Genomic DNA, 25,661 nt, shown 5'->3' with positions numbered 1-25,661 from the left:
AATTGACCAAAAAATGAATCAAATCAGTATATTAAAGTATGCATGTGATTGAAGAAAACTACTATTTTAAAATCAAGTTACTCACATGTCACAATAAGATATTGCTGTAACACTGCAAGCTTTGCAAAAATCTAATACATAGCTTTTGAAGGCCAAATGTAACGATTAGATGTGGTGCATGTGACCCATTTGCAGTAGTCGTTTAGGGTACAAAAGAAAATTAATAACGGTTTTGCTGATTATCAAAGCATTCCAAGAACAAGTTAGCACATATTACATCAACGACTATATACGACTGAAAAACGCCTAGTGTTTCAACTAATGAATGCATAGTTTGGGAAATACATCATTAATTTTCCTGGTTATATTTGCATATACCAATTTATACTTAACAATGGGTAAGCTCCTTTCCGAAACGAAGTCAAACGTCCGAGTCAGTACGAAATTAATTATATTCGATATCTGTGTTTGTATTTAGAAGTAACTTAGAATAGCTTAATTAAAAATGAAAAAAAATTAAATTAAAAAAATTAAAAAAAGCCCTAATTTGGATTTTAAAAACATGAAAATAGAAAACCTACCAAATCATTGTTTATCTCGACTTTCTTGCATTTCAAAATAAATCTGTGTTTCGATAAACATGACCCAATTTATATTACTTATTTTTTATCCATTTTTCGAAAATATTTTTCTATCATCTATTAGAAAGAGCAAATTATTTGTCTTTGGTCCACACAGCACGTAAGTATTCATTCACAGACAAAATGAGATTGCAACCTGCCAATCGAAAATTTACACAAAAATGTTTTACAACAGCAACCTATAAAAAATAATCTGATAAAACTGAACTTCTGGATGGAAGAATATGTGAATAATATTATTCAGTAATCTTTGCAAAATTTCAATAGACAAGTCGAATGTGATATACAAACTGGTATATGTTAATTTCATATGGAATGCTTGTATATACTCATTACTAAAAAAAAAACTTTCGCGGACATACATTGACTCGTAAAGACCTTTCATGTTTTATAGAAAAAAACAGGGTCTTCTCAATTCGTTCATTCTGATTAGGATAAGAAGCTTATATTTTTCTCTTTTGGAAGAGGAAAGGAAACAAGACGACTTAGTCACATGGCGAACCACGGCCTCTTGTCCAGTTATCAGGCCATGCTAGGTATGGGGAAAGGAAAATTTTTAGAAACAAGTTTCAACTGTTTAAATATACACAGAATATTGATGAACCATCACGGAGTATTTCATGTAATTACCATTTTTAGTTTTCTCTAAAATCACTTCCATGCAAATGGGGTAATGAAAGTGCTGATTCCAGGCTCCTCCTGAACCATTAAATGCATAATAGCCTTGGTCCCATCGCATAAATTAAAACAGCTTTTTTATGCACAAATCAGGCTGAAATGAGCAATTAATAAAAAAATATATATATATACACACAGCTTGCAAAATTCGTGATATTTTTTAAAATTTTGAAACCGAAAATTATCACTAAGTACTGTGAATTACCAGATGTTGATACACTAATTAGCCATTATTAATATAAAACAGTCTGATGAGATTGTCCATTATTAGACACAAAGTTTAGCATTCTACATATCTACATAATTATTGGAATATAATGGAAAGAATAAAAATAGCAAATCCACGACTCATAAGTGACAAATTCTGCTTTAGCTACATAGATAAGCCCACACTTCTGGGTTAGGATAGATATAAAATAAAACTTTAGGCAAATGGCAGAGCAAGCATATGAAGCATACAAGTGTGGGACAATGAATATATTTCAGACGTCTCCACAGGTAAGTCAGATATCATAGTCTTTAATGCATGAAAAATGATTAGATACATGTCCAAGCTATTTAACTATTTAAAAAAACTATTGAAATGTGATTAGATATGTAGGATAAGCACTTGCATCTTTAAATATCACCCATATCGTAGGAGCAGAGATGCGATCTACTACACTGTCATGCAGATCAATGTTACTGTTTGTTCTCGGAGGTGGTGCGACCATACTTGAATCTCCCTTACAGTAATATCCTGTAACGACATTGGCTAGGAACATTCTTTTTTCTCCTCTACTATTTGGATGAGCATAACGTTGAGAATAAGTTGCATTCAGAGCAAAATAAACACCCTTTCCATAAGCAGTAGCTGTTAATAAATTCATCCCATTACAATTTATTTTTATGAAGAAAGTTGCTCAAAGCAAGGCCATACGTACATCCTGAAATAAAACAGATTGATCACAGAATGAAGTTACTGTCTCTAAAGTCCCAAGAGCTAGGACATGATTCTACATATTTATCCTGGTGGAGAGGAAATCTAATAAGATGGCTTAATCATATGGTAAACCATGTTCTCACGTCCGGTCACCAGTCTATCTCAGGTATGATTAGGCAGCCAGTTATTTGTTATTGGAAGCATGGACTTGATGGTGGAGTAAGCCGTAACCGTACAGCGGATACGTGAACCACCCTATAGCGGCGAGGAATCCAGCAATCCTCTTGCTAATAATCACCCCTGTTCATGTCAGTGTGATTAGGAAAGATAGTAGTTGTCTCACATAACTGAATATCTTTATAAAAATACTGTTCTACATGATGATATTGAAGTTTTATCATCAGTCTACAAATTAATTTCTAAGAACATTCATATTTCGATAGTATAGATTTTATTGTGCAAATCGAAAATCTAATCACAAAAATTCGCACTGTCGTTTATGCATCAGCCCATTTGATGATTTTGAGAGCTTTTTGAGGGCCAAATAAATTAGTCCTAATAAACAAAATTAAAATAAAGTATACCAGTTATAAATGTGTTTTATTTTTTCAACCTTTTCATTTATGAATATAATTTTAAAAATAAATATATAAATCTGCTTCAATTTCCAATGTAAGTTTTAAAATTTGTTTTGCATTTTTCAAAGCCGGATAAAAATAATCAACTGGCACTGAACAGGATGGCACCATAACAACTATATTGAATGTTAGCTAAAGCACTAAGGACGTCATCGAAATGAGAGCACGATATAGGGTTATTCACATAAATCTACTCTTGCGACAGAAATATCAGACAAAGAATGAAATTTGAAATTTATCTAATAAAATTTCGACATCATGCATCTACCTACCATTTTTTCCAGCATAGCTTCTGTCAAATCCATTTTGAATTATTTTATCCTCATCAGTCGTTCCGTGGAATAATTCTCTCTCAACTTGAACTCCTGATCCTTGGAGATTCCCTGTTACTTCTGCCTTTTTGGCAGCATATTGCTTATACAAGGATACATGCTGTATTCTTTCAATCTGGTAGTGAAATGTTTACAAATATTAGGTCTTTCAGGATTGGTGGTGACTGTGCATCTTTCTGAATATTAGGAAAACTCCTATCATCACTACACCAACAACCCACCATGGGATCGTGGATTTAAATCTCATGTTGAATATGTGCGAGAGGATTGCTGGAATCCTTGCCATCATCGAGCTGTTCATACAACTATGATCCGGTATGGCTTGCTCAAGAGTCAAGACCCAAGTTGCTGCTTTGAAACATATGACCGGTTAACTATTTTCTGTGCTCCTAGTCGGATAAGAAGCCATGGTTTGCCATAAGATTAAGTCATCTTAGCAATATTCCTATTACTTTTCCTCAGGATATAAAATGAAAATACTAAAAATAAAGTGTTTATCAAACTTGCATGCTTTGTGGCCCATTTCTGGAGACTCAAGACTTGTGGCTCCTTGCCTTTTTTAAAAAAAAAAAAAAAGTTTTGCATATGAAGCGGTTCCATCGGTTATTTTATGTCCCCCATGCTCTTTACAGTCAACAAATTGAATTAATTATGATCATATAACTAGATGAGGCTTTTGTTCATAGTCATAACCTTCAAAGAATCACTCTATTCCCCTTCTAGGTTGGCTGAGGGTCAGTTGGAGGAACCCTGCATCAAGACCATTGCACCTTGAAAGTAGGAACCTAGCTTTGTTAAACTCAAATATTTACAAATCCAAAATATAAATTTGAACTCACATGAATAATAGTCTGATGAAATTGGCCCGATGCTATGAATTTTGTGAGAACTGTTTGATATTCTGGAGATGTTGAACTCAACTTAACTTTTATCAGTTGTTGTCCTTTCATGTCAGACCAATAGTCAGGTAAAACATCTTAAGAAAGATAAGATAGGATTCACATATTTATCCCATGGAACAGAAAAAGCCAATAAGACGGCTTAATCATAGGGCGAACAATGGCCTCTCGTCCGGTTAACAGTCCGTGTTGGGTATGGAATTAGTTGAGCAGTTATTAGTTTTCAGATGCATGGACTTGATGAAAGAATATTGATAATTCTAGCAGGAAGAAGACACTACAGTATAAAATTTGTGCAAGCGTAATGCAAGAATTTCGAACCACATAAATTATTTACATAGATATTAGGCTTAAGCAGAGATGGGCAAACTACGAACTGCATGCAGCAAGCCAAAGCATTTTGTGTGACCTCCTGTCCTTGAAGAAAATTTCTTACCGCTACAGACAACATTAAGATATATTTTTAAATGATATATGAAATTTATATTGACACTATCACAGTTAAGAGTTAACTAGGTAATTTTCTCAATGCGACCCCTACAAAAAAACTTTTTCCATCCTTGTGCTAATACCTATACATATGATTGTTTGAACTTTCACTAACCGTCAGCACTTTTTTCATTTATTTTTCTTCGAACTTTTGGTGGATTGCTGCCATGCAAGTCATTCTCTACTGTAGAAAGGTCAACGATAGTCCTGTGCAGTGCATTGTTTTTGTAGTAAGGAACGTTTATCCTGTTCAATGTTGGATCAGTTTTGTTGCCATTGCGAGCCTAGTTTGAAAAAAATAAATAATATTTTTGTTTTTGTGATGATGTTGGAATAGGATATTTAAATTTATTCTGTGGGAGAGAAAACTCGATAAGACGGCCCAATCATGAGGCATACCAAAGCCTTTTGTCCGGTAATCAATCTATGTCAGGTATGGTATTAGTTCGCCATTTCTTTGTTCAGATGTATAGACTTATTGGTGAAGGTAGCTGTAACTAACTGTATTATGAACCAGCCAAAAATTCATGTCCCACTTACAACATTTCACCCTCATGTGCAGCATTTGTCCTATTTGTAACACTGTTCTGGGTTGAGATAGATATATAAAAACTTCATACATCATTAATCGTCATACGATTCATGCTTTATGCTGGTTTAGGATAGATATGAAATATTAGGCAAAGAGTTAGAGTAAGAATATGCTAGAATAGAATTCATACTATTGGGACACCACAATTTGAGATTCCAGTATTCATTATCAGTGTTTTATTCAGAAACTTGTTAGCATAAGAAGTGGGATTAATACAGTTAGTACAAGTGTAGTCTGGCATTTATAAGATACCAGTATTAATGGCGCTCCAGAAGTACGTGTACCAATATGGAATGGAGAAAACTAATTTTGTTCGCCTACTTCACATCAACGGACGGAAGCCTATGTCCAGAGGGTATTCACTTGGCTAACACAGACAGTCCCCGAACTCATAAGAGAACTTAAATAGGGAAAATTGGAATAAAACCATGTCTTAACCCTAACCTGATACACATACTACGTGAGTACCGTATAAATTAAGTTTTAGTCATATACATATTTCTTCCTATATACCTTGTAAGCAACTTCTAAGACGTGAGCAGACCGAAGTTGAAAGTTATCCCATCTATTTGAAGAAGTTTGTCTTTGCCATGTAACATACTGTGATGAGGTTTCAGCAGATACGAAGTTTTTTAGAACAGTTTTAATTTCATCACACGATTTGAAAACATTCGCCGTCATGCCTTCGATTGACAATCTTTTTATGTATCTAAATTTTGATATTAAAATTAAAATTGAAAAAAACTTATTTCTGGTATGTGTTAGTTGACATGACTCATGTTTCAAACTTTTTCAAAAGTTTTACTTCAATTCCAGAATTCCTCCATTTTTATTTGTGTGTATGCAGAGTTTAAAAATATATCTATCTATCTAAGATATTGATCCTATGAACAAACACGAATGTTAAATTAAAAGATTCCCATGTCCATGCATCTAAAACAAATAAGTGTTAAACTATGCTCATATCTGACATAGACTGGTAACCGGACGAGAGGACGTGGTTTGTCGTATGATTATGCCATCTTTTCAAGGTTCCTCTCTTCTGGAATAAATACACAAATCCTATCTAATATCAGTACACTCACCTGTTTGACTCATCTGAAATAGTGACCTTGTTTCTCTTGGCAACCTCATAAATTTCAAATCGTTCCCATGACGATAGTCTACCAATTGCATCATCATCAATCGTTTGTTTCTGTACAACCTTGTTAGTTTCCTCAGTAACACTTTTAATAGCCTGAAACAAGTAACCGATGATGAGTGTACCAGTAATTTATTTACTTCTCCATAAGAATAAGCTTGATGGCAGTGGTATTCTAAGAATCCACAGTTCCTTCCAAGGGTTTGGGCAAGGCTGAACACGAAAGATTTTGATTAACACTATTGACTAGGCCGAAGTGATTATGACAGATAGGGTATAAACAGAAAGTTTGGGAAATCATGGCATAGCGCAATGAACCAACCTGCTGTATCTTCGTTTCACTGGTTGAATAAAAGTACAAATTCAAGGATTCATCTTTATGTTGTTGTCGTTGAGGAGGTATCCATCCTTTGGCTTCTGATGGAGCTGATGATGAAGATGTAAAATAACCAGAAATAGCTGAAAATACACATAGATTTCTACTGGGCTAATTCTCAGTCAGAAAATTCACAAATAGTATGGTGCCCTTATAGGTGTATTCATGCATTTTGCTGCGAACTGTGAACTGTCTGTCAATAATTTTGTGCCTGGAGGACCAAATACAATATGAAAAAAACACTAGATATATTTAGTTATTTTTCAAGTATTTGATATTCGATTCGATTCAAAAAAAACATTCGATTGACTCTGAAATCATAAAGTATTCGAAAATGCCCAGCCTTACCTATAAAGAAGGTGGAATACACGTTCGTGAATATTGATCGACTCGAGATTTGAATCAGTTCAAATTAATAGCACAACAGCTGTTAGATGATAAACACCACACAACTTGAAAGCTTAAAAAATTTTTTCAAAAAGAAATAGAAAAAACACGAATTCACGAAAAAAGTGTGCGGAATGTAGTTAAGTATACTTCATATTTGATGTTGAGAAGCATTCAAATCAGATAGATTCAACATTAAAATAAAGACAAAAAATCAACCATAATTTACTCTCATATATTCCTGTGAAAAAGCCCTTTTTCTTTGTGCTGTCATTTACAATTGCGTCGATAAAGTCTTGCAGCATAATTCGATCATAAATCACAATGTTTATTTGTTGAAGATATCTCGGATTTGATCGAACAAACTTTTCAATCGAAGCTCGCATCACTGAACTAACTGTGATGCTGTCCATGTTGAGATTTCCTGTACAAAGAAAAAATAGACAGTTGGTGAAGTTTGGTTTTTACTAGTTCAAAATGGATTATGTGTGAGAGAAATGATGGACTCCTTGCTGGTCCAATTGGAGATGAATATGTGTGAGAGATGTGATGGACTCCTTGCTGGTCAAAGGGGAAGATGATTCTAAGTAAGTGACTTACTTGACTCCTCGCTGATGTGACTTTTTAGCTACCCGACACATTGATGTAAAGAAATATTTACTAGTACAAAGCCTCTAGTATACTTATTATGAGTTTCTGAGCACACCTGTTCCTAAAGCAGGTACGCAAACAGAAGAATATTGGCTTTTCTCCACAGCATCAAAAACCTCAACAAGTTTCTTTTCAAGATCTTTAGCATCTGTTGGTACCACCAAGTGTATGATACTTCCGCAAGGTAAGTTACCACTAGAGGTAATAACATAAGAACCTTTCCCAGTAGAAGCTTCAGTTTGGATTTGTTGGCCACCCATTTGTAAAATTTTGGATGAAATCATTCCTGAAATATAAATATAAAAATACTCCAAGAGTCGATTTTGATAGGCGCAAGCCAAGTATACTCAGCCTGGGCTTTCTGTCCTTCTGAAGTGCCATGGAGCTAATTGATGTTTCGTCAACTCGGATAATAGACAATGTTTATAGATAAGCAAAATGTCTTTGACTTAAGCATCAAAAGAAGGAGAGCAAGAGAGAAAACCAAAGTCACTCAATCATGGAACAATAGAAGCAATAACACAGAATACAACCCCTGAGGGGGCCATGAGCAAAGGCATCCATGTGTATTGAGACCACAAGTGTTTAGAGTCTCTGAAAGTGGTCTACAAAAGATGAAAGTTTGAAAACAACTTGTTTAAGCTATTTCTGCTCCTCACCTTTAGTAACGTCAAAGCCTGAATGTACGCTGTTGACGATAACATCACAATTCTGTATTGTTATATCTCCTTGATAAACTGACACAACAACAGAGCCAAATTTGGCTGAAGTAGAATTTATTTTCTGATGGAACGAAGTGCTTGAAGAAGTGGGTGGATTGTAATATGATGGAAAAGCAGTAAAAGCCGATTGCTGGTTGAATTCAGTTGTGAAAGCCTGTATAAAACAGTTCATAGTTCAGTTCTATGCTATAATTCCTTATAGCAGTGGTTATCAACTATTTTGGTGGAGCAGAACCCCAATGAAACATATAGAAGATCGAGGAACCACTGTGCAATTGTAAAATTGTGTTTTATTGTCTGAATTGTATAAGCTATAAATATATATAAAGCAAGCCTTATACTGGTAAAAAATGATATTCAAGGTGTAGTAAGTTCAAAATAGTGGCAAACCTTATAAGCGTTTGGTTATATATGAACAAAAAACAATTTTTAATATTGACTCTCGGTTTTGAATGAAACTTGCAGGTGCGGCTCATCGTGATAAGTGTTAGAATTACGCTCGCCGCTGCCTCGTTATGTGCAAGAGGGTTGCTGGACTCCTCGCCTCCATAGGGTGGTTCACATGACTGCTGGTTGATTACGGCTTCCCGCATCACTGAGTCCATGCTTCCAAAAATAACTAACTAACTAATCCTATACTCGACATGTAACCGGATGAGAGGCCATGGTTCGGCATATGGCTAAGCCACTTATAGTTTCAGTAACTCGCTTTGCTCGCCTTCCAGAATTCTCCATTTTTAATTTGTTTGTATTTTCAGATTGTAGATTCAGATTCATATCTAAACTATCTAACTAACTCTAAGCAATTTAAGGGCCACCCATAAATTTGTTGAGTGAGTGTCTGAGAGAGCATTTACCTTCCCCTCAGCAAGTGATTATCAGTGGATAGTAATTCAACAAATGAAGATTATGAGTCAATAGAAATGGATTTTCACGGTTTTTGCAAGGTTCTTGGGTGTTTTTCACGATTTTTGCATGTTCTGCATGGTTTACCACGATGAGAAATGCCGAACCCAGTCCTTACAAATGCAATAGCTTGTACATATTGTAAGACATAAGTGGAGGCTTATACAGGACCTTGTTTGTTCAGGGATGAATTACCGATAACCAAAACAATCCACTTTGATTTAAAAAAAAACATTACTTACATTTATTACAGCTTGGTTCCCAGGATAAAGTAGAATAGTTATATTCTGAATATTCGTTGCATTAAATTTAGATATTTGTGATTTCATCCATTTAGCTACTAATTGTGGTGGATGTTTAAATCCTCCTGTTGCAATTGCAGGAAAAACAATCGACCTGTAAATTGAAAGTTTTTGAATACTTATATTATCTATTCTATCTATTCTTTATTCTTCTGAACTGCCACAGGTCAAACCCCATCTTTGAATTCCAAAGTATTAATTATTATTATTTATTATATTATAATTCATTTATAATATCCATTCGCCTCTGTACAGGGCCATAAGCAAATAATCGTAAAAAAATTATTTATGCTATTTTGTGAAAGCTCTAGAGATGGAATTATAGTAACCGGCAATAATCATTTAAAACAACATGCTGGGTGAACTTAACTTTTTAAATATGGGCGCAACAGCCTAGTGGGTAAGAGCATGACTATGTTAGCGTCACGAGGTAATTATCTCAGGTTCAAATCCCATGCACCTGATACAGTTTGTATTGAATAAATAATCCCAAACAGTGAAGATTCAGAAATGATCGGAATCTTACCAGTTGGGCATTGCGTACCAAATTTATAACACCCTGGGTAAGGTTCAAGAAATTTGAAGACTGCAAAATAGTCAAGTCTAACGTTTTCCTTTAACCGCTAAATATTCAAGATACCATATATTTCAGCTATTAAGTCGCTTTTCTAGAACAAGTTTTTTGGCCTGATTTAGGGGGAAGAATTATCAGCCAGAAAATAAGGTGTATCAAAAATTATTATATATGTAAAGAAATTATAATAAATAAGGTAGGTAAATGTATAAACCTGTATCCAGCCCTGTCTGCCATGTTCAATGAGTTTTTCACTACTGATTTTACAATTGCTTCCGATGTATTTGCAGCATAATGACCAACAATTCCGTGATACAATTTCTGACATCCTAATCCACCTCCGCTGGTTTCAAACACTTGTCCCATGGATGGAGAGTTTATTTGAGCGCACTCTTGCTGAATGTTTATAAAAGTATTTGACATGTTGGGAACAAGACTCATACAACAAGTTGCAAATAAAAATAACAGAACCCATATATTTGTTAATTAATTCTATGAAAATAAAGAAATTTATTTAACACTTTAGCTTGTGTATAATTGTACCCAAAAGTTACAGTATTTAGGACGCTTTGCACAAAAGTTAAGTTCTATCTAAAATAGTGGTTCTTCATTTTGAATATTTAGTTCCATCCACGTATTTCAACGTGTTTTTCAATAAAAACATACTTTTCTCTTACTATATGTTATTTGTAGCTACCGGTAGTTGTTTTTGAGGTGGGCATGAGACTTGACAAATTCTAAAAACGGGGAGCGGCTTAATAAGTTCAAAAACCACTGCTCTAGAATTATGTTCCAAATGAATCGATATTAAAACTTACGAGTATTCTCTGTCCAGCTTTTTTCAACAGAGCCTTCGATACAGCAGATCCGCTCATGTCAGCAATGTGTTTTGGAGGACTTATACTAACAATCACATCATCCTGTAATGTGGAAACAGACTTTTGTTGGTTCATTTATTAGAAAATTTTGGTGCAAACCTTTTATAAATGTCCTTGTTCATGTAGTTGCTACTTTTTATGTGACGCTTGTACGCTTATTCACAACTTGCGCTCAAAACAACGCCCTACACAAGTAGCATTGTCTGCTTTATTCACATCTTTTACTTCGAAAAAGGTCCTCCTGTGCAAGTTCAAAGGTTCGTTTACTGTGGGGAATTATTACGGTAAGTGCAAGACTGCTAGACCCTACTCCATGATAAATCCTGAGAAATGCAATGCCATCCCAACTCTTAAATTCTCTCCCGTAGTATGTGTACCAGGTTAGGGTTAAGCCATACTTTTATTCCGATTTTCCTTATTTTAGTTCTATCTGTCTGTGTTAGCCAAGTGAATACACCTCCAGCCCATAGGCTTCAGTCCCTTCACACATCTCGATGTAAAATAGGCAAACAAAATAGTTACCTCCATATTGGTACACATACTTCTGGAGCGCCCAAAAATGTTTTATTTGTGCATTACTTTCTTATATTAGAATTATACTTACATTACGTGCTGTGATATCTCCTTGTACCAATGAGACATTGCATGAAATATTTAAACTTGCAACCTGAGGTTGAGTATTTTGGTTAGACTGGGCCGTAGAATTTGAAGGGGAAGAATTCGTCCCATGTTTCTTAATATTCCTCACTAACTCATCAAGAATATCTTGTTTGCTGTTTTCAACAAGGTCGATCTAAAAATAAGTTAATAATCTAATTGTCAGATGAATTCTTACTGAAATAACATTTGTATTTTGTGGCAATACTCTTTAATTGAAAAGAATGGTCATTTTCATTCCTACTACAGTAATGTTACATTATGAACGAATCTTTTAGTGCAAAAGTATAGAGAAAGAATAGCGATTTAGTTTCGTGTAATCGCATCTGATAGGGCCTATATTATAATTTGATATCTATTTTAGCAGGACTGTTAAGATAACACAATCATGTTATACCATATTTTATAGGTTCAACAAGCTTTTTCTATCGTTTTGTATTATATACTCACTATATGCGTCACCTATGCACCAATGTACGCTCTTTCGTTGCCTTTTTTTCTAATATTGATTCTATTTTACTCATCAAACTTACCTTTGTTATCACAGAACTAGCGGTATCTTTAAAATACTCTGCTATTGCTTCTAAAATTAACGGAATGCAGGTTCTTGCATTTCCACCAAAAACTCCACAACTAATTGCTGGCATGGCTATTGACTTTAGTTGATGGTTTTCAACTTCTTCAAGGGATTTTGAAACACAGGCTTTCAACAAGAGAGACGGATCACTTCTATCTGACTGAGAATCCCATCTAAGTGTGGAAAATAGAAGGACATTCATTTTGTTGAACAAATTTAGCTTGGCGGTTGGTGCATTGTGCTAATCATTAGGAATACACTTTTCATTGCACCTCTGATTACCATGCGTAAGTTCAAATCCCTTGGGGGATAATTATGTGCAAGAGAATTGCTGGACACTTCTATGTTGTGGGGTGGTTTAGGTAATTGCTGGTCACTTACAGCTTCCCCCTCCATTATCAGGTGAATGCATCTAAAACCGTGGATTTTTTTATGGGTTGTGTAGATATTTAAAAATAAAAATAAATGTTAGATTTGATCTTGTGCGCCTTTTTTTTGATGTGGGGCACAGGACTTGACAAATTCTAAAAATGGTGCACGACTTAAAATGTTCGAGAACCACTGATCTAAAACAAATAACAGAGCAGACTGTGAGCAACAAAACAGTAGCTTTTCAGAAATTATTGACTGCATGTACAGAGCCTTGTTTGAAGTCACAACTTTGTGAGAACTAGCATGAAATAGTAACCGGACGAGAGGCCATGGTTTGTCATATGATTAAGCGACCTTCTTGACTTCTCTCTGCCAAGAATAACAATGAAAATGATATTCTATATTCACTTTACTTTTTTGCATTTCATTAATTTCTACGGGGGTTTCTTAATCTGGTTTAAACGAATTTCCAAAATAACAACATCCACATACCTTGGACCAACCGCATGGACAATCTTTTTGCAAGAAGGTAAATTTCCAGCCCCAGTTAAAACTGCATCACCAGGCAGAAGGTTTCCACGGTTACTACTTATAATTCTGTTCATTTCTGTTTGAATTTGATTTCCATTTTTGACATCTTGATATAGAATGTAAAAATAAAATAATCTTCAATTTTTTATACCGAGCAGTTTATTCATTGTTGTATATTATACAGTCATAGTCAAGTTTATTTTTCCCATCCAGTGAAGTAAAAGCAAAATTCAAAGAATAATATTGAATACAAATTTCACTGAAAGCCACGGGGAACCAAAGCTGGTTATTTAGCAACGACACCCAAGGTAGAGACTATTTGGCATCATCTATTGCAAAACAGATGTGGGACCGATATTGTCACTGCATCTAGCAATAGTGCAACTAAGGAATTTATTTGCTGCTGAGACAGTTTTGTCAAAGGGGGCATAGACAAATTTTTGCGGCGGCATGAAACTAATTGAAAATAAAAATATTTGTTAGATTTGATTTTGACGGTCTTTTCTTGGATATTTACATTTCTTCATTGTTGAGAGATTGCGATTCCATCCACATATTTTCAACGTGCTTTTGAATAAAATATATGCTATTTGTAGCTTATTGTTAAATACCGGTAGTTATATTTGAGGAGGGGGCGAGACAAATTCTAAAAATAGGGCGCGGCAGTGAGCAACTGAGCATGATTGCTTAAACAGGGAATTCAACAGTTCTAGTTGAGGAATTCAACTTCGTGTTTGTGTGTAGTATTACTAATGTTTTTTACTTACTTAGTAGTATTGTAAAACAAATATTTATGTGCACAATATAGTCTTTTAACTGTCCAAAAGTTTGTGTTGTGCATATACTTAGCTAATGTTTCAATAAAGATGAAAATTGTGAACAACGATTGAAATCAGATGAAACCTCTGGCTTAGTACTAGTGGTTACCATGTTGGACCTACCTACTAAGTGGAGAATGCTTTAAAATAACTGGCGCTCCTGAAGTATGTGTACCAAGTTAGGGTTAGGCCATAATTTTAGCTACAAATACTACGGTAGTCACTTGGTTAGTCCCCAAACTCATAATAGAACTAAAATAGGGAAAAAAAATTGAAATAAAATTATGGCCTAACCCTAACCTGGTACACATACTACGCTCCGATGTCCGCATATTGCTGCCTTGCCTCTTGGTACGCATATTTCAGGTGTACCAAATAAATATTATGAAATCCAAATCATTACCTAAGTTTTTGATGACACCAGACACTCCACCTGCCAACAACTTTAATTCTGGATTTGATGTGTTTACTATGACATCACAGGTATGCTTTGTGATGTCAACTTTCCAAACAGTCAAGGTCACTGATGAATTTGCCAAGGTCACAGAAGCCAATTGTTGTGCCCTTGTATTCTATGTGACAAGAAAATAAGAAGTTAAACAAAGTAATGTAAAGTAGCATTGTATTAGGTATGTGTTGTCATTATCGAGCACCCATCCTAAGCCTACAAGTTTGAATCTGGCAGAAGATAATTCTGTGCAAGAGAATTGATAGACTTCTTCATCGTCATAGTGAGGTGCATATCACTGCCCACAGCCAGAAGAAAAGTATCCTCGTCTATTACTGAATAGAGTACTTTGCCAGTGATATCTAATGGGGAAAAATGAGGTTGTTTGCATGTCTTTCCAAGGTTAGGGATGATAGTTTACAGATTGTTTACAGATAGAAGTACTACTGGTAGCATCTGGATAAACTGCTGTCGCTGATTAACTATACATTAACATAGCCAATTTTTACACACTCACCGAAGAAGCAGGCCTTCTACTTCTCGACCTTGGGACAGGAGCTTGCTGCTTAGCCTCTGGGTTGAATTTAACCCATTCCTCACAGAGGGGCGACATTAAAATGATACAATCATTCATTTTTTCAGTTGTTGATAAAAACTTTTTGCCTCCTTTAGTATGAAAATATTCCTTAATTCCAGCGATGTTTAGATTGGTTGTCTGTTCAGTCACTTGATTTTGGAGAAGTGTTAGTGCCGAATGTGCTGTAATAATATCGTACATTAAAAGTTAGAATAGCACAATGAGATGTTTTTATCTTTATTTTTGTTAAAAGAGAGCTGACAAGCTGAAAATAGAAAGTTGAGAAGAAGCCTAATAATATGGCTCGACACATGAGGCATCACGCCAAGCATTATGAATGTGCTTGTCATCACAACTCTGATTACTCTATAATAATATCGTACGTAAAATGTAAATCCTATTATCATACTATTAATTAGAAGGACCATTTTTTTCGCTGTTTGGCATTGCCAACCCAATTTATTACAACTTTGGTTGAGATGAGATTCGAAGCCGAGATGTGGAATTGCGTTGCCAACACAGTTAACTCTAACACATTAATACCCTGGCTATCATTTAAGATCCTCTATTTTGCCCCCGCAATAAACCTCACCATCTTCAAGTGGTTTCCTTTTTCCTTCAATGCATAATCCACCTCCGTTTTCAGGAGTTAAACTACATTTTATTGATTTCTGTTTGCATTTCTCAGTAGAATATTCTTCAGATCTTTCCACGATAAATTTTGCTTGTCCATATTTCATTGTAATATAAATGCACTTGATTGAATTTTCATCCAGAAATGAGTTGACTTTGTTCTTCAAAATTCTTAATTCTGAAAGTTCTGATACTAATATGAGACTTTGATTGGGCTGAAAAAGAACATAAAAATCATTTTAATAGAAACTAATTTTGGCATGTTTCCAAAGATTGCCATTGCTTATGGCCCTCTGCTCTTCTATCAAAATACCTCGCATGCATGGACTCGATGGTGAAGAAAGCCGCAACCGGCCAGCAGTAACGTGAACCATCCTACAGCAGTGAGGATTCCAGTAATCCTCTTTCACAAAATTAACTGATTCATGGTCTAAATTAATTTTAAAAAAATTGACTGTGGTTTGTTCGATACTTCAACTGTAAAACATTCATTCTATTGCTTTTTTTTAGTTTTTATTATTAAACGTGGCACATGCATTAACTAATAACAATGCACTAAAAGCAAAACTATACATTTTTGTAGAGGAGCAGGTGGCAAGTGATTTTTTAAAAGTGGAAAGAATCATGAAAATGGGAGAACTCAACTGAGTTTGAACCTGCTACATCTAACCAGCATATTATTCAATACAAATTTTTAACAGTGTATTTTCCACCTACTTTTATATAAAGTCCGTATATTCCAGATTTTTTAAGATTTTGTTGAAATCCTCTCCATGCAGGAGATTTCACCAGACTCGATCGAGATTGGTCTGTTTTTATTGTTTCCGTGGCAACCATTTCTTTGATAATACGAATGGCTTTTTTGAAATCGTCATCTGACCGAACTCTCAAACAAAGCTCGTCATCATCAATTCCGAGAGAAGCTGTAAGTAAACGAGTTGCATAATATGATTTTCATGTTTGTTTCATGGAGGGGGACGGGCAAAATTGAAAAGACAATACCCTCACCCTCATAATTGGGTCTAGAACCCACACAGCGTAATCAGAGCTTTGATAGCGAGTGCATTCGCTAACCCTTGCAAAGCATTATTTCATTTTATTTACAAAGAAGACCCTTATAAAATACCAGCATGTACAGTATACAATTTCATATGACATATACTATAATTATATTATCATTTGTTTGTAATTTGAATAATTATTTCATTGTGTCAGCTATTTGTATTTATCTATTATGTTAATATATGAACACAGTCAGTGTTAATGAACAAATTTATATACTCTCATAGTGTATGTACCAGGTTAGGGTTAGGCCAATATTTCAATGCGATTTTCCTTATTTCAGTTCTATTACGAGTTCAGGACCTCCCTGTGTTAGACAAGTGAATATCCCCCCTGCCCATATGTTTCAGTCCCTTTATACAACTTGATGTGAAGTAGGCCAGCGGTTCCCAACCTTTCTACCCTGGTGGACCGGTAAAATTAGATTAAATGTACTCGCCGACCGGCAAAAAATTGAAATGGCCGGAACAGAAAAAAATAACATATATTCGCGTAATATAACGCAATGTCGGGCACTCAATATACTTCTAGACAAAAAAGCACACTTAAAAACATTTCACACGCCCAAATTTAATAGTATTATATTTACAGTATAACCACCGATACCTTTGATGTTATCGATCTTCAGTTTGTCTTGTATTTTTGATATGACGATGTTAGACTGAGATGCTGATTCCAATAAATATCTAACTATGCTCTCATCTACATCTGATAATTTTCTTTTTTCAACAGTCTGTTATGAAATGAGGAATTTATTGGTTAATCAAATGTCAAGAAGAGAATTGGATTGATTTTTATCCTGTAAATATATAAAGATGAAAAGAATTTGTATGGAAATCCAATCACTAACTATTGTCTTGATACAATGGTAGTTTATATATGTTAATACGCAGTTCATTTTCAATGTTCCAGATGCATTGATGGGCTTCCTAACCCAGTATAGTTTTTTTAAAAACCTTATTTCTGTAATTTGAATATGAGTGATTTTTATGGCTTAAAAATTTGACTCAGATATACGTAAACTCAAGTAATGTTTTTACAGTTTATTTTCATATATTATCCAGGGAAGAGCAAAACAGTAGCCATTTGGACCAAACAGTAACTGGTACAAACTTGTTAGTTTCACTAAACATAATAGAGGATACAATAGGAACGTCTTATTTTCACTATCAGACACTTGTATTTGCATATAATTAGTAACTTTTTACATTTAATGATGCACGGGATAAAACAGATAATAAACCTTGAGGGCTGCAGAGCATTATGTCAAAGCACCATGAACAATGTGCTGTGGCCAGTTGAACAGTTGAAAGTATTGGTTTGATACAGCTTCTCTTTAAATTTTTCATTTTAATGGTAGCTATGTCCACTTCAAACCAAATTTAAACCTATTTAAATTCTAGTATATTAACGTTACTGGTATTGCAAACTGTGTGTATCACCCAGACTAATTCTCCTCCGGCTAATAAGAAGTATTATATAATATTCCAACAAAGCAATTGAAAAAAATAAGAATTATGTTATGCTACCCTAACAAATATGAAAAAATTCATGACTAACATTCAATATAGTCAAAGCATCAATTTGAATCCTTGAAACATCGACTTCAGGTCCTTGTAGCGTCACACTGTGCTTTGTATCATCTAGTACCAATTGTACTTTCTTATGCTTAGCTTGAAGTTCGGACAGTATTCCGCAGTTTGTAAGAATTCTGTCAATAGAGTAGCATAATATGGATCAAACAGCCCTAATTTAATAAAGTTACTTCGTAAAGAGGAACGAGTGTTTAGGAGTTGGTTGAATGGTGGACTTTGCGATGCTTGCTTGGAAAATGAAACCTCAAATACTTTATAATTTATTGTCCCCACTACAACTTCCCAAGATCATTTTTATTTAACCATTGGAAGGAACTGAATATATCTCCTGTAATAATATCAATTTGTTTACATACTTTTCGCCGTTTTTGCGCTCCTGTTCAATTCAACCAGAATTGCATTAGGATTAATATTTTTTGTTAAAAGAACGAGTTCTTTACCCATCAAATAATTAGAAACAGGGGCAGTTTTTTTAATACCAGAGTCAGAACCATAGGTATATATTTTTTAATTCCTAAGTCGAATTTTCAATTTCCACCAAGTCACAATTTCAGATTTCTGCAGTCAAGGTTTGAAAATAAAACAAATTTTCATAGTCATACGTTTATTAATTAACCAAACTCTGGAATGGAGTCTATTCAATAAGACAGATTTATTTCAAATCAAGAATAATCAGTTTTATCTTTGAATTTTAACAAACTTTCATTACAAATTGCATGGGTTTGTCCATAATGGCAATGGCATAATAATTCCAACACATGTTGGCATGAAGCAAATAAACAAACAAACATTAAAAGTTATCTGTATAAATCGGCATTCCACAAAAAGGGAATATTCACCTGTATTGTTCTTCATTAACTGACATTTCAGCAACAGTTGAATTGATAGAAGTTTCAATTTCTTTCATTATTTTATCAACAGATTCTTTCAATCCTGTTACAGTTACTATTGGTTGATTGGGTTGCCACCTGAATAAATTGAAGACATGAAAACAAAAATTCAGTCGTAAATAGAATAAGTATTTGAAAACAATGATTCATATTATGTCATCTATTATGAACAACATTGATTATCACCCTGTTTGAATGCAAAATTTAACACATGTGGGTAAGATGGTCTAGTGCAGTGGTTCTCAAACTTGAAAAAAATTTCATGACAGACTCCCTGCAATTTTTTTTATGATATTTTTAGTGCGCGGCCTTGTGCATCAAAACATATTAAGATCACAACATAAAATTAATGCACCATATAGTAAAAAAATACAACCAAACAAAAGTATATGCCAAAGTTTAATGAGATGGGTGCAATTGTTTCATTGTAAAACAGCATTTAGAAGCGGACTGGCAAAACTTCATAAATTGCCTACTGTAACTTCCTCCTAAATCACCAAACGTGCAAAAGGGCAGCCTCAGCTACACCTCTGCAGTTAGTTAACTTGTAATGGCAGCAATTGAACTATCACTGTGATGTCACATGCTCACAGCTCTGTGACATCACAGTGGGGCGGCTTAATAGAAACTGAAAGTTTTTAAAAAAGAAAACGGAAAAGTGAAATAATCACTAACCTGATGTTGATATCATTCTTAGTTTCTGGTTTATTCAAATAAGGACAAACGTTGAGTGATATTGCTTTGCTTAATTTATCTTTGTCAAATGTTTGAGTCAAAGTTAAAAACTTGGTAATGAAATCATCAAATCTTGTTTTGCATTCAGTATCGAATCCATCTTGGGTGTCCATGCCTGGATCCTGTAAAAAGAACAATAGGAAAAATGTCCCCAATGACCTTAAATGATAAATCAAAACAGACTGAACAAAATGAATGACTAAATGAACTCATATAATGACTCCAACAGATCACTGAAACTAATCAGTAATCAGTAAATTATTTTACACTTGCCAAAAATACGCATTGTACGTACAGACAAAAGACAGATAAAAAAAATGCATTCTATTGTGAAAGGAGACTCGATAAACCAGTAATAGTTATTTAGCAGCGTCAGCTATGGAGGAAGTCTAACATTAAATTATACTGTAGAAAAAAATCAAACATTTAAATACTAAGAAAAGCCGGAAATGAAAGACATACAGGCGACGGATATTCGAGTCTTGTTCATAACAATGAAAGCAAACGACTCCACACATGACAGACGAGGTAATTTAAAGATAAGTTCATGGCATTCTGATTCAATTAAACGTAAACAGGTTTGTCAGCTACAACATATGTAAACTTTTTCTGGTTAATACCTTTTCTGGAACAAACTTGACAAATTTCCCTTCTTTTGCAGTATGACACAATTCAACATTGGCCAAATCTTTGAAAACGTCTTTTATTTTGTTAACTTGCGCTTTAGTTAGTCGAATGAAGAAGAAAATTTTATCATGACATTCAGGTTTGTAAATGTAAGTGCTCAGTGTTTCATTTTTTTGAGATCTTGGAGTAGGCTTGGGTGGATCTGAATTTAAAATGAAAAGGAATGAGTGAATATTAAAAAGTCATGCTTCGGAAAAAAATTATGGGCATAGAAGTTGAAGCGACAAACTAAGATGTGTTGGCATCGCAGGTTACTCCCATGATCACCAACTAACCGAAGGTATAATGCATTGGGCAGAAAGGGTCTTGTTTCTAACAAAAGTTATAAAAAAGAAAGTACCGATGGGGATCATCTGTAGTCTATGGACATTGAAGAAAATATATAATGAAACTTGATGTTTGGTGCATTATTCTAAATGTTTAAAGGGGATGTGACGGCAAAGTACCATGAGAAACAATTATGGACAATAGGATTGCTAGACTTCTCACCTTCGTGAGATGGTTCATGTAACTGCTGGTCAATTATGACTTCCTCCACCATGAAGCCCACACAGATAAATGAATAACTGATTACCTATTACCATACCCGACATAGATTGGTAACTGGATGAGAGCCAGCTTACCCCACTTTCCTCTCAGTCTGCCATATGATTAAGCCACTTCACTGTCTTTCTCCTCTCAAACAAAATAAATAAACATAAAAAATCCAATCTTATTTTTTACCTTTTTTGCCACCTTTTCGTAGATTTTTCCCGTTTTCACTTTTTTCAACACTTTTATGTAGATTTGAGAGTGAATGAAAATACAATTCAACTTCAACAGGATGTTGCCCAATAATAATTGATTCAGAACTAGGTTTTTTGAATCTTCTACACACTCGAGCAGTATCTAAAGAGTTTAACAGAAATTTTAATTTTTTTGTCAAAATTGGCGACTGTAGAATGAATGTAGTAATTGTGGTCACTGGTCATTTATATTGGCATAATTCAGTTTATTTCCAACTTTGTTGTGTCTGTGTAATGACAGTGACAACAGTGTTTTACCGGCGCTCTAGAAGTACCGGTATGTGTACCAATATGGAGGTAACTAATTTTGTTCGCTTACTTTACATCAAGTTGTGTAAAGGGACTGAAACCTATAGGCAGGGGATATATTCACTTGGCTAACACAGACAGTCCCCGAACTCGCGATAGAACTAAAATAAGGAAAATCGGAATTAAATTATGACCTAACCCTAACCTGGTACACATACTTAGTACCGTTCTACCTGCTGAGTCATACTTGATATGCTTTCAATTGAGTCATATTTATTGGTGCTTTCATTCATGTTCCGCTTTCAAGTGGCGGCTAATGTTATAGTGAATAAAAAAATTAGTATTTGTAAAACCTTATAGTTGGCGACAGTATGTTCCCCAGCTTTTCAAGTTACTGGGGGGGGGGGGGGGGGGGGTCCATTTTAGGGTGTGGTAGATATTTGTTATTAGTAACAGTTTCAGTAGCTATGGTCATTTTAATGGCTGCCTGTTACTTTGCTCAGAGATCAGTCTCCCCTAGTTCTGAATGGGTACACCGGACTGTGGTTTTAGCAAATTCTCTTGGAGAAAAAACCTTACCAACTGGATAAAAGTCTTGCATGTATCATTTTAGTGGCCATCCATAACTTTACTCTGAGATCAGTCTCTTCTAGTTTTGAATGAGCACATCTGACTGCGGTTTTAGCAAATTCTTCTCGAAAAAAAAATGGGAAAAAAACTATTCCTATACCGAATCTGGTAATTGGAAAAAAGTATGATGCACTAAATTTCAATACTTACCAATATAGGATGCAAAGTAGACCAAAGTAATTTGATTTTCAATTCTATCAATTCTTGTCACAGGCCCACCATCAGTTCTTTTCTTACTCTCAAACGTAAGTCTGATTGTATCATTTGTTACTGAATCTGGAATTCCTGATGCTTTTAGGCAATCAGTTCTTAAAAGCCTTGAAGCCTGAAAAATGTAATGGCAAAGAAGCACGGAATAAAAGAAAGTTCAAATTTAGGAATATTTCAGCCACTGCACAGACCAAAGTTTCTTAAACTGGGACCTTGGCCCCACTGTGGCGACAAAGAGTAATTATCTGGGCGCTACTAGCAATGACTAGGAACCATTTGTAATGACTACATTGATTTAAAGTAAATTGACTATGATTTGAGATTAGTTTGAGTCACTAGTATATACCATTCGAGTATGTGGTACATTATTTTCACATGCTGGCTCGCTGCTTTGGATCCTATGCTTGATGATTTCGTGAGAAGGATTGCTGGAAAGTGGTTTGTACGACTTTCACAATCATTGAAAATGAAACATTTGCTTACTGGCTACCATGCCAACTGTAGTCACACTGAACAAAATCGTTTGATACCAGTATCAATAAAACAATAATTGATGCAAGAACTTCAGCTTACTTTCAAAGTCCGGTCTTCCAAAGGTTTCTTCCTAATTTTTTCCAAAAATGAATCTCTTTCACTGATATCTGTATGAAAGTTATAATAAGTATTAGGTGTAAAGGAATTTGGGTATTTCTCAGGAATGCAAAAAATATTGTACTTTTTATGGATTTTAGCTGTTTTAAAAATATTCTGAGTGCGCAAATTTTGCAGACTCACAAGGTGTCACTCAAAAATGGGCGCTCCAGAAATATATGTACCAATATGGTGGTAACAAATTTTTTTCGCTTACTTTACATCAAGATTTGTAAATGGACAGAAGCCTATGGGCAGGAGGTATATTCAATTAGCTGACACAGACAGTCCCCAAACTCGTAATAGAACTAAAATATAGAAAATCAGAATAAAATTACAGCCTAAGCTCAACGTGGTACACATACTACAGAAGTACCCAAAAATGTATTTCTGAAAAGGTAAACTCCTAAAATAGCTGGGAGGATTAACTATTCTCGCACCCGATAGAAACTGTAATCGAATGAGAGGCAAAGGTGATATGATTAAGTATAAATATGAAAATCCTATCCTTGATTGATAGCCCTACATTTAGACTGATTAATGATATGGATTATAAAGTAAAGTTCTTCCAAGGGTATTCATAACAAGAAATTTGGTATATTTTTTACCGGAAATGAGAATCTGAACCCACCAAAATCATCTCCATATTCTACGAGATAAACGCCCTGTATATCTTGTTTTTTCAAAGATACAGGCGACGCTTCATTAGTAGAGCTAGTTTCAAGGTACATTGTCAAAGTATCTTGTGTTGTTGCTTCTCCAACTCCCTGTAAATGGTATGAATGGGAAACTGAAATGAGAGTGGTGTATAATTTATTATTATGGATACATTCTGGAATAATATTTCTGAATTTGGAATATAAAATATGTGCTTATCGGATGTTTCACCAATCATCTTGTTTATACTTGGTTTAATTACGTAAAATAGATAATAAGTGAGATGCTTTTTAGGGAATGGTTGTATTACTGTATCTGTTTTAAAATTTTGATATGAATTACATAACTCATTGGTCAATTGTCGGCCAAGGATTTTAAGTGTAGTTGAAGTAATCAAAAATTAGTCTCAAAAAACCTGTAAAAGATTAGGCTAGAATTGGAACTTTGTAATAAAATAATTTGAATCAAAATATTAGTTATGAAGCATATAAAGCAGTTTGTAAGCCCCAACTCGCTATAACACTTTCAAAATGAGAATAAAAAAATTTTGTGAAATGGTAAAGTAGAAGAATAGTTAATCTGGGGTCAAAGATTAGTGTTGGTTGGGCATGTTCAAAAGAAGTATTGAATTTGGTATAGCAGGATAATTGAAATAAGCATAGTTGCGATAAGCAAAAATTCATAAAAACATTCCACTATATAGTACTTTGTTCTAGTATTTAGAACATTGAATGGGGTGCAATATGATGAGCTATAGGAATACGATTTCTATAACACCTCTGATGACCCTGTGCAAGTTTGCATCCCACAGGGGATAATTATGTGCAACAGGACCACTCCTTGTTGTTGTAGGGTGGTTTGAGTAACCGCTGACTTTTTGCTTTGGCTTTTTCCAACATCCTGTCTATGCATCCGAAATGACTGGCTAACTAATTTCATACTCGACATGGACTGTTGACTGGACGAGAGGCTGCCATATGATTAAGCCATCTTTTCCTCTCTCCCCTCCCCCTGGGATAAGTTTAAAAAATCTCATCCTGACTGTGATAGCGTTGCACATTGAACAGAAATACATATACCGTAAATCTGATGATTCAAAATAGTGTTACCTCAATGATAAAGGTTTGCTCAAAATATGAAGGAATTGATTTAGGAAATATAGAGATGTCTTTTCCATCAAACTTTTGATCTTGTTTTCCTGAACATGACTCACAATCTGAAACAAGATAAAAAAAAATTGAAAGAATATAACAGACTTTAACTTTATGTATCTGAAAAAAAAAACAGTGAAATTATTCCTACACCTGACAAGGATTGGTAACTGGATAAGAGGCCGTGGTTCACCACATGATTAGACTGTCTTATTGGGCTTGTCTGACTGTTGTAAATTCGTAAAAAACTAAAATTACAGAAAAATTTAGATAAACATTCTTAAAATTAGTATTCGCTATTTTATTCTGTCAGAAGTTAACTATTTTTTTTACAATTTGATATCCTGACTGTGATAGGTGTGTACGACGTGGTAAGATTCGTAGGGTCTGCTTATATGCGAATTTTTATAAAATCGTCGTTTTAAGACCGGTTTTCAGAGAGCCGGCTTATATGCTCGAACGGCGTATATGTGAGAATATACAGTAACTATTTTATTGTCTATCATAAAATAATAAGTGCTGCAAAGATATTTTCAAATATAAATATTTCTATTTCACAATTATCAACATACCTTCTTTACTCTCAAATACAATGAGCAATCCATCAATCATTCTGATAACACTTTTCACACGCCCGCC

The 25,661-nt window shown here is 34.6% G+C and overlaps 1 protein-coding gene across 2 annotated transcripts; it reads right to left on the bottom strand.

Moving 5' to 3' along the window:
• Nucleotides 1–14: 14 nt before the first annotated feature.
• Nucleotides 15–25,661, bottom strand: LOC120334964 (protein mono-ADP-ribosyltransferase PARP14-like). 2 transcript variants are annotated; one of them, XM_078113085.1, is made up of 31 exons: nt 25,595–25,661; nt 24,981–25,087; nt 23,846–23,981; nt 23,158–23,225; nt 22,525–22,699; nt 21,434–21,598; nt 20,644–20,852; nt 19,964–20,145; nt 19,238–19,366; nt 18,364–18,514; nt 17,410–17,536; nt 16,459–16,664; nt 15,701–15,956; nt 15,049–15,290; nt 14,487–14,655; nt 13,227–13,371; nt 12,319–12,535; nt 11,733–11,921; nt 11,069–11,170; nt 10,465–10,646; nt 9,617–9,770; nt 8,406–8,622; nt 7,802–8,032; nt 7,325–7,519; nt 6,655–6,791; nt 6,277–6,428; nt 5,705–5,900; nt 4,715–4,883; nt 4,051–4,187; nt 3,152–3,326; nt 15–2,172 (listed from the first exon to the last, which is right to left on the bottom strand). In XM_078113085.1, the coding sequence occupies exons 1-31, from the start codon at nt 25,632–25,634 to the stop codon at nt 1,895–1,897; spliced, it is 5,238 nt and encodes a 1,745-aa protein (XP_077969211.1). In that variant the 5' UTR covers nt 25,635–25,661; the 3' UTR covers nt 15–1,894. The 2 variants fall into 2 exon arrangements, with proteins under 2 accessions (XP_077969211.1, XP_077969213.1); XM_078113087.1 differs by having other exon boundaries at nt 6,655–6,758.

Source organism: Styela clava, chromosome 1 (assembly GCF_964204865.1).
Source record: "Styela clava chromosome 1, kaStyClav1.hap1.2, whole genome shotgun sequence".
Lineage (NCBI taxonomy): Eukaryota > Metazoa > Chordata > Ascidiacea > Stolidobranchia > Styelidae > Styela > Styela clava.
Note: the sequence above shows the minus strand (reverse complement) of the source record. Positions and strands in the feature narration are given on the sequence as shown.

Coding starts and splice junctions, on each gene's coding strand:
- LOC120334964 (XM_078113085.1), bottom strand. CDS start 25,634: ATGATTGATGGATTGCTCATTGTATTTGAGAGTAAAGAAG. Junction 6,792..7,324: donor TTTCACAGGAATATATGAGA/GTAAATTATGGT, acceptor GTGTATTTTCAG/CTATTTCTGGTTATTTTACA. Junction 5,901..6,276: donor ATTTCAGATGAGTCAAACAG/GTGAGTGTACTG, acceptor ATCAAAATTTAG/ATACATAAAAAGATTGTCAA.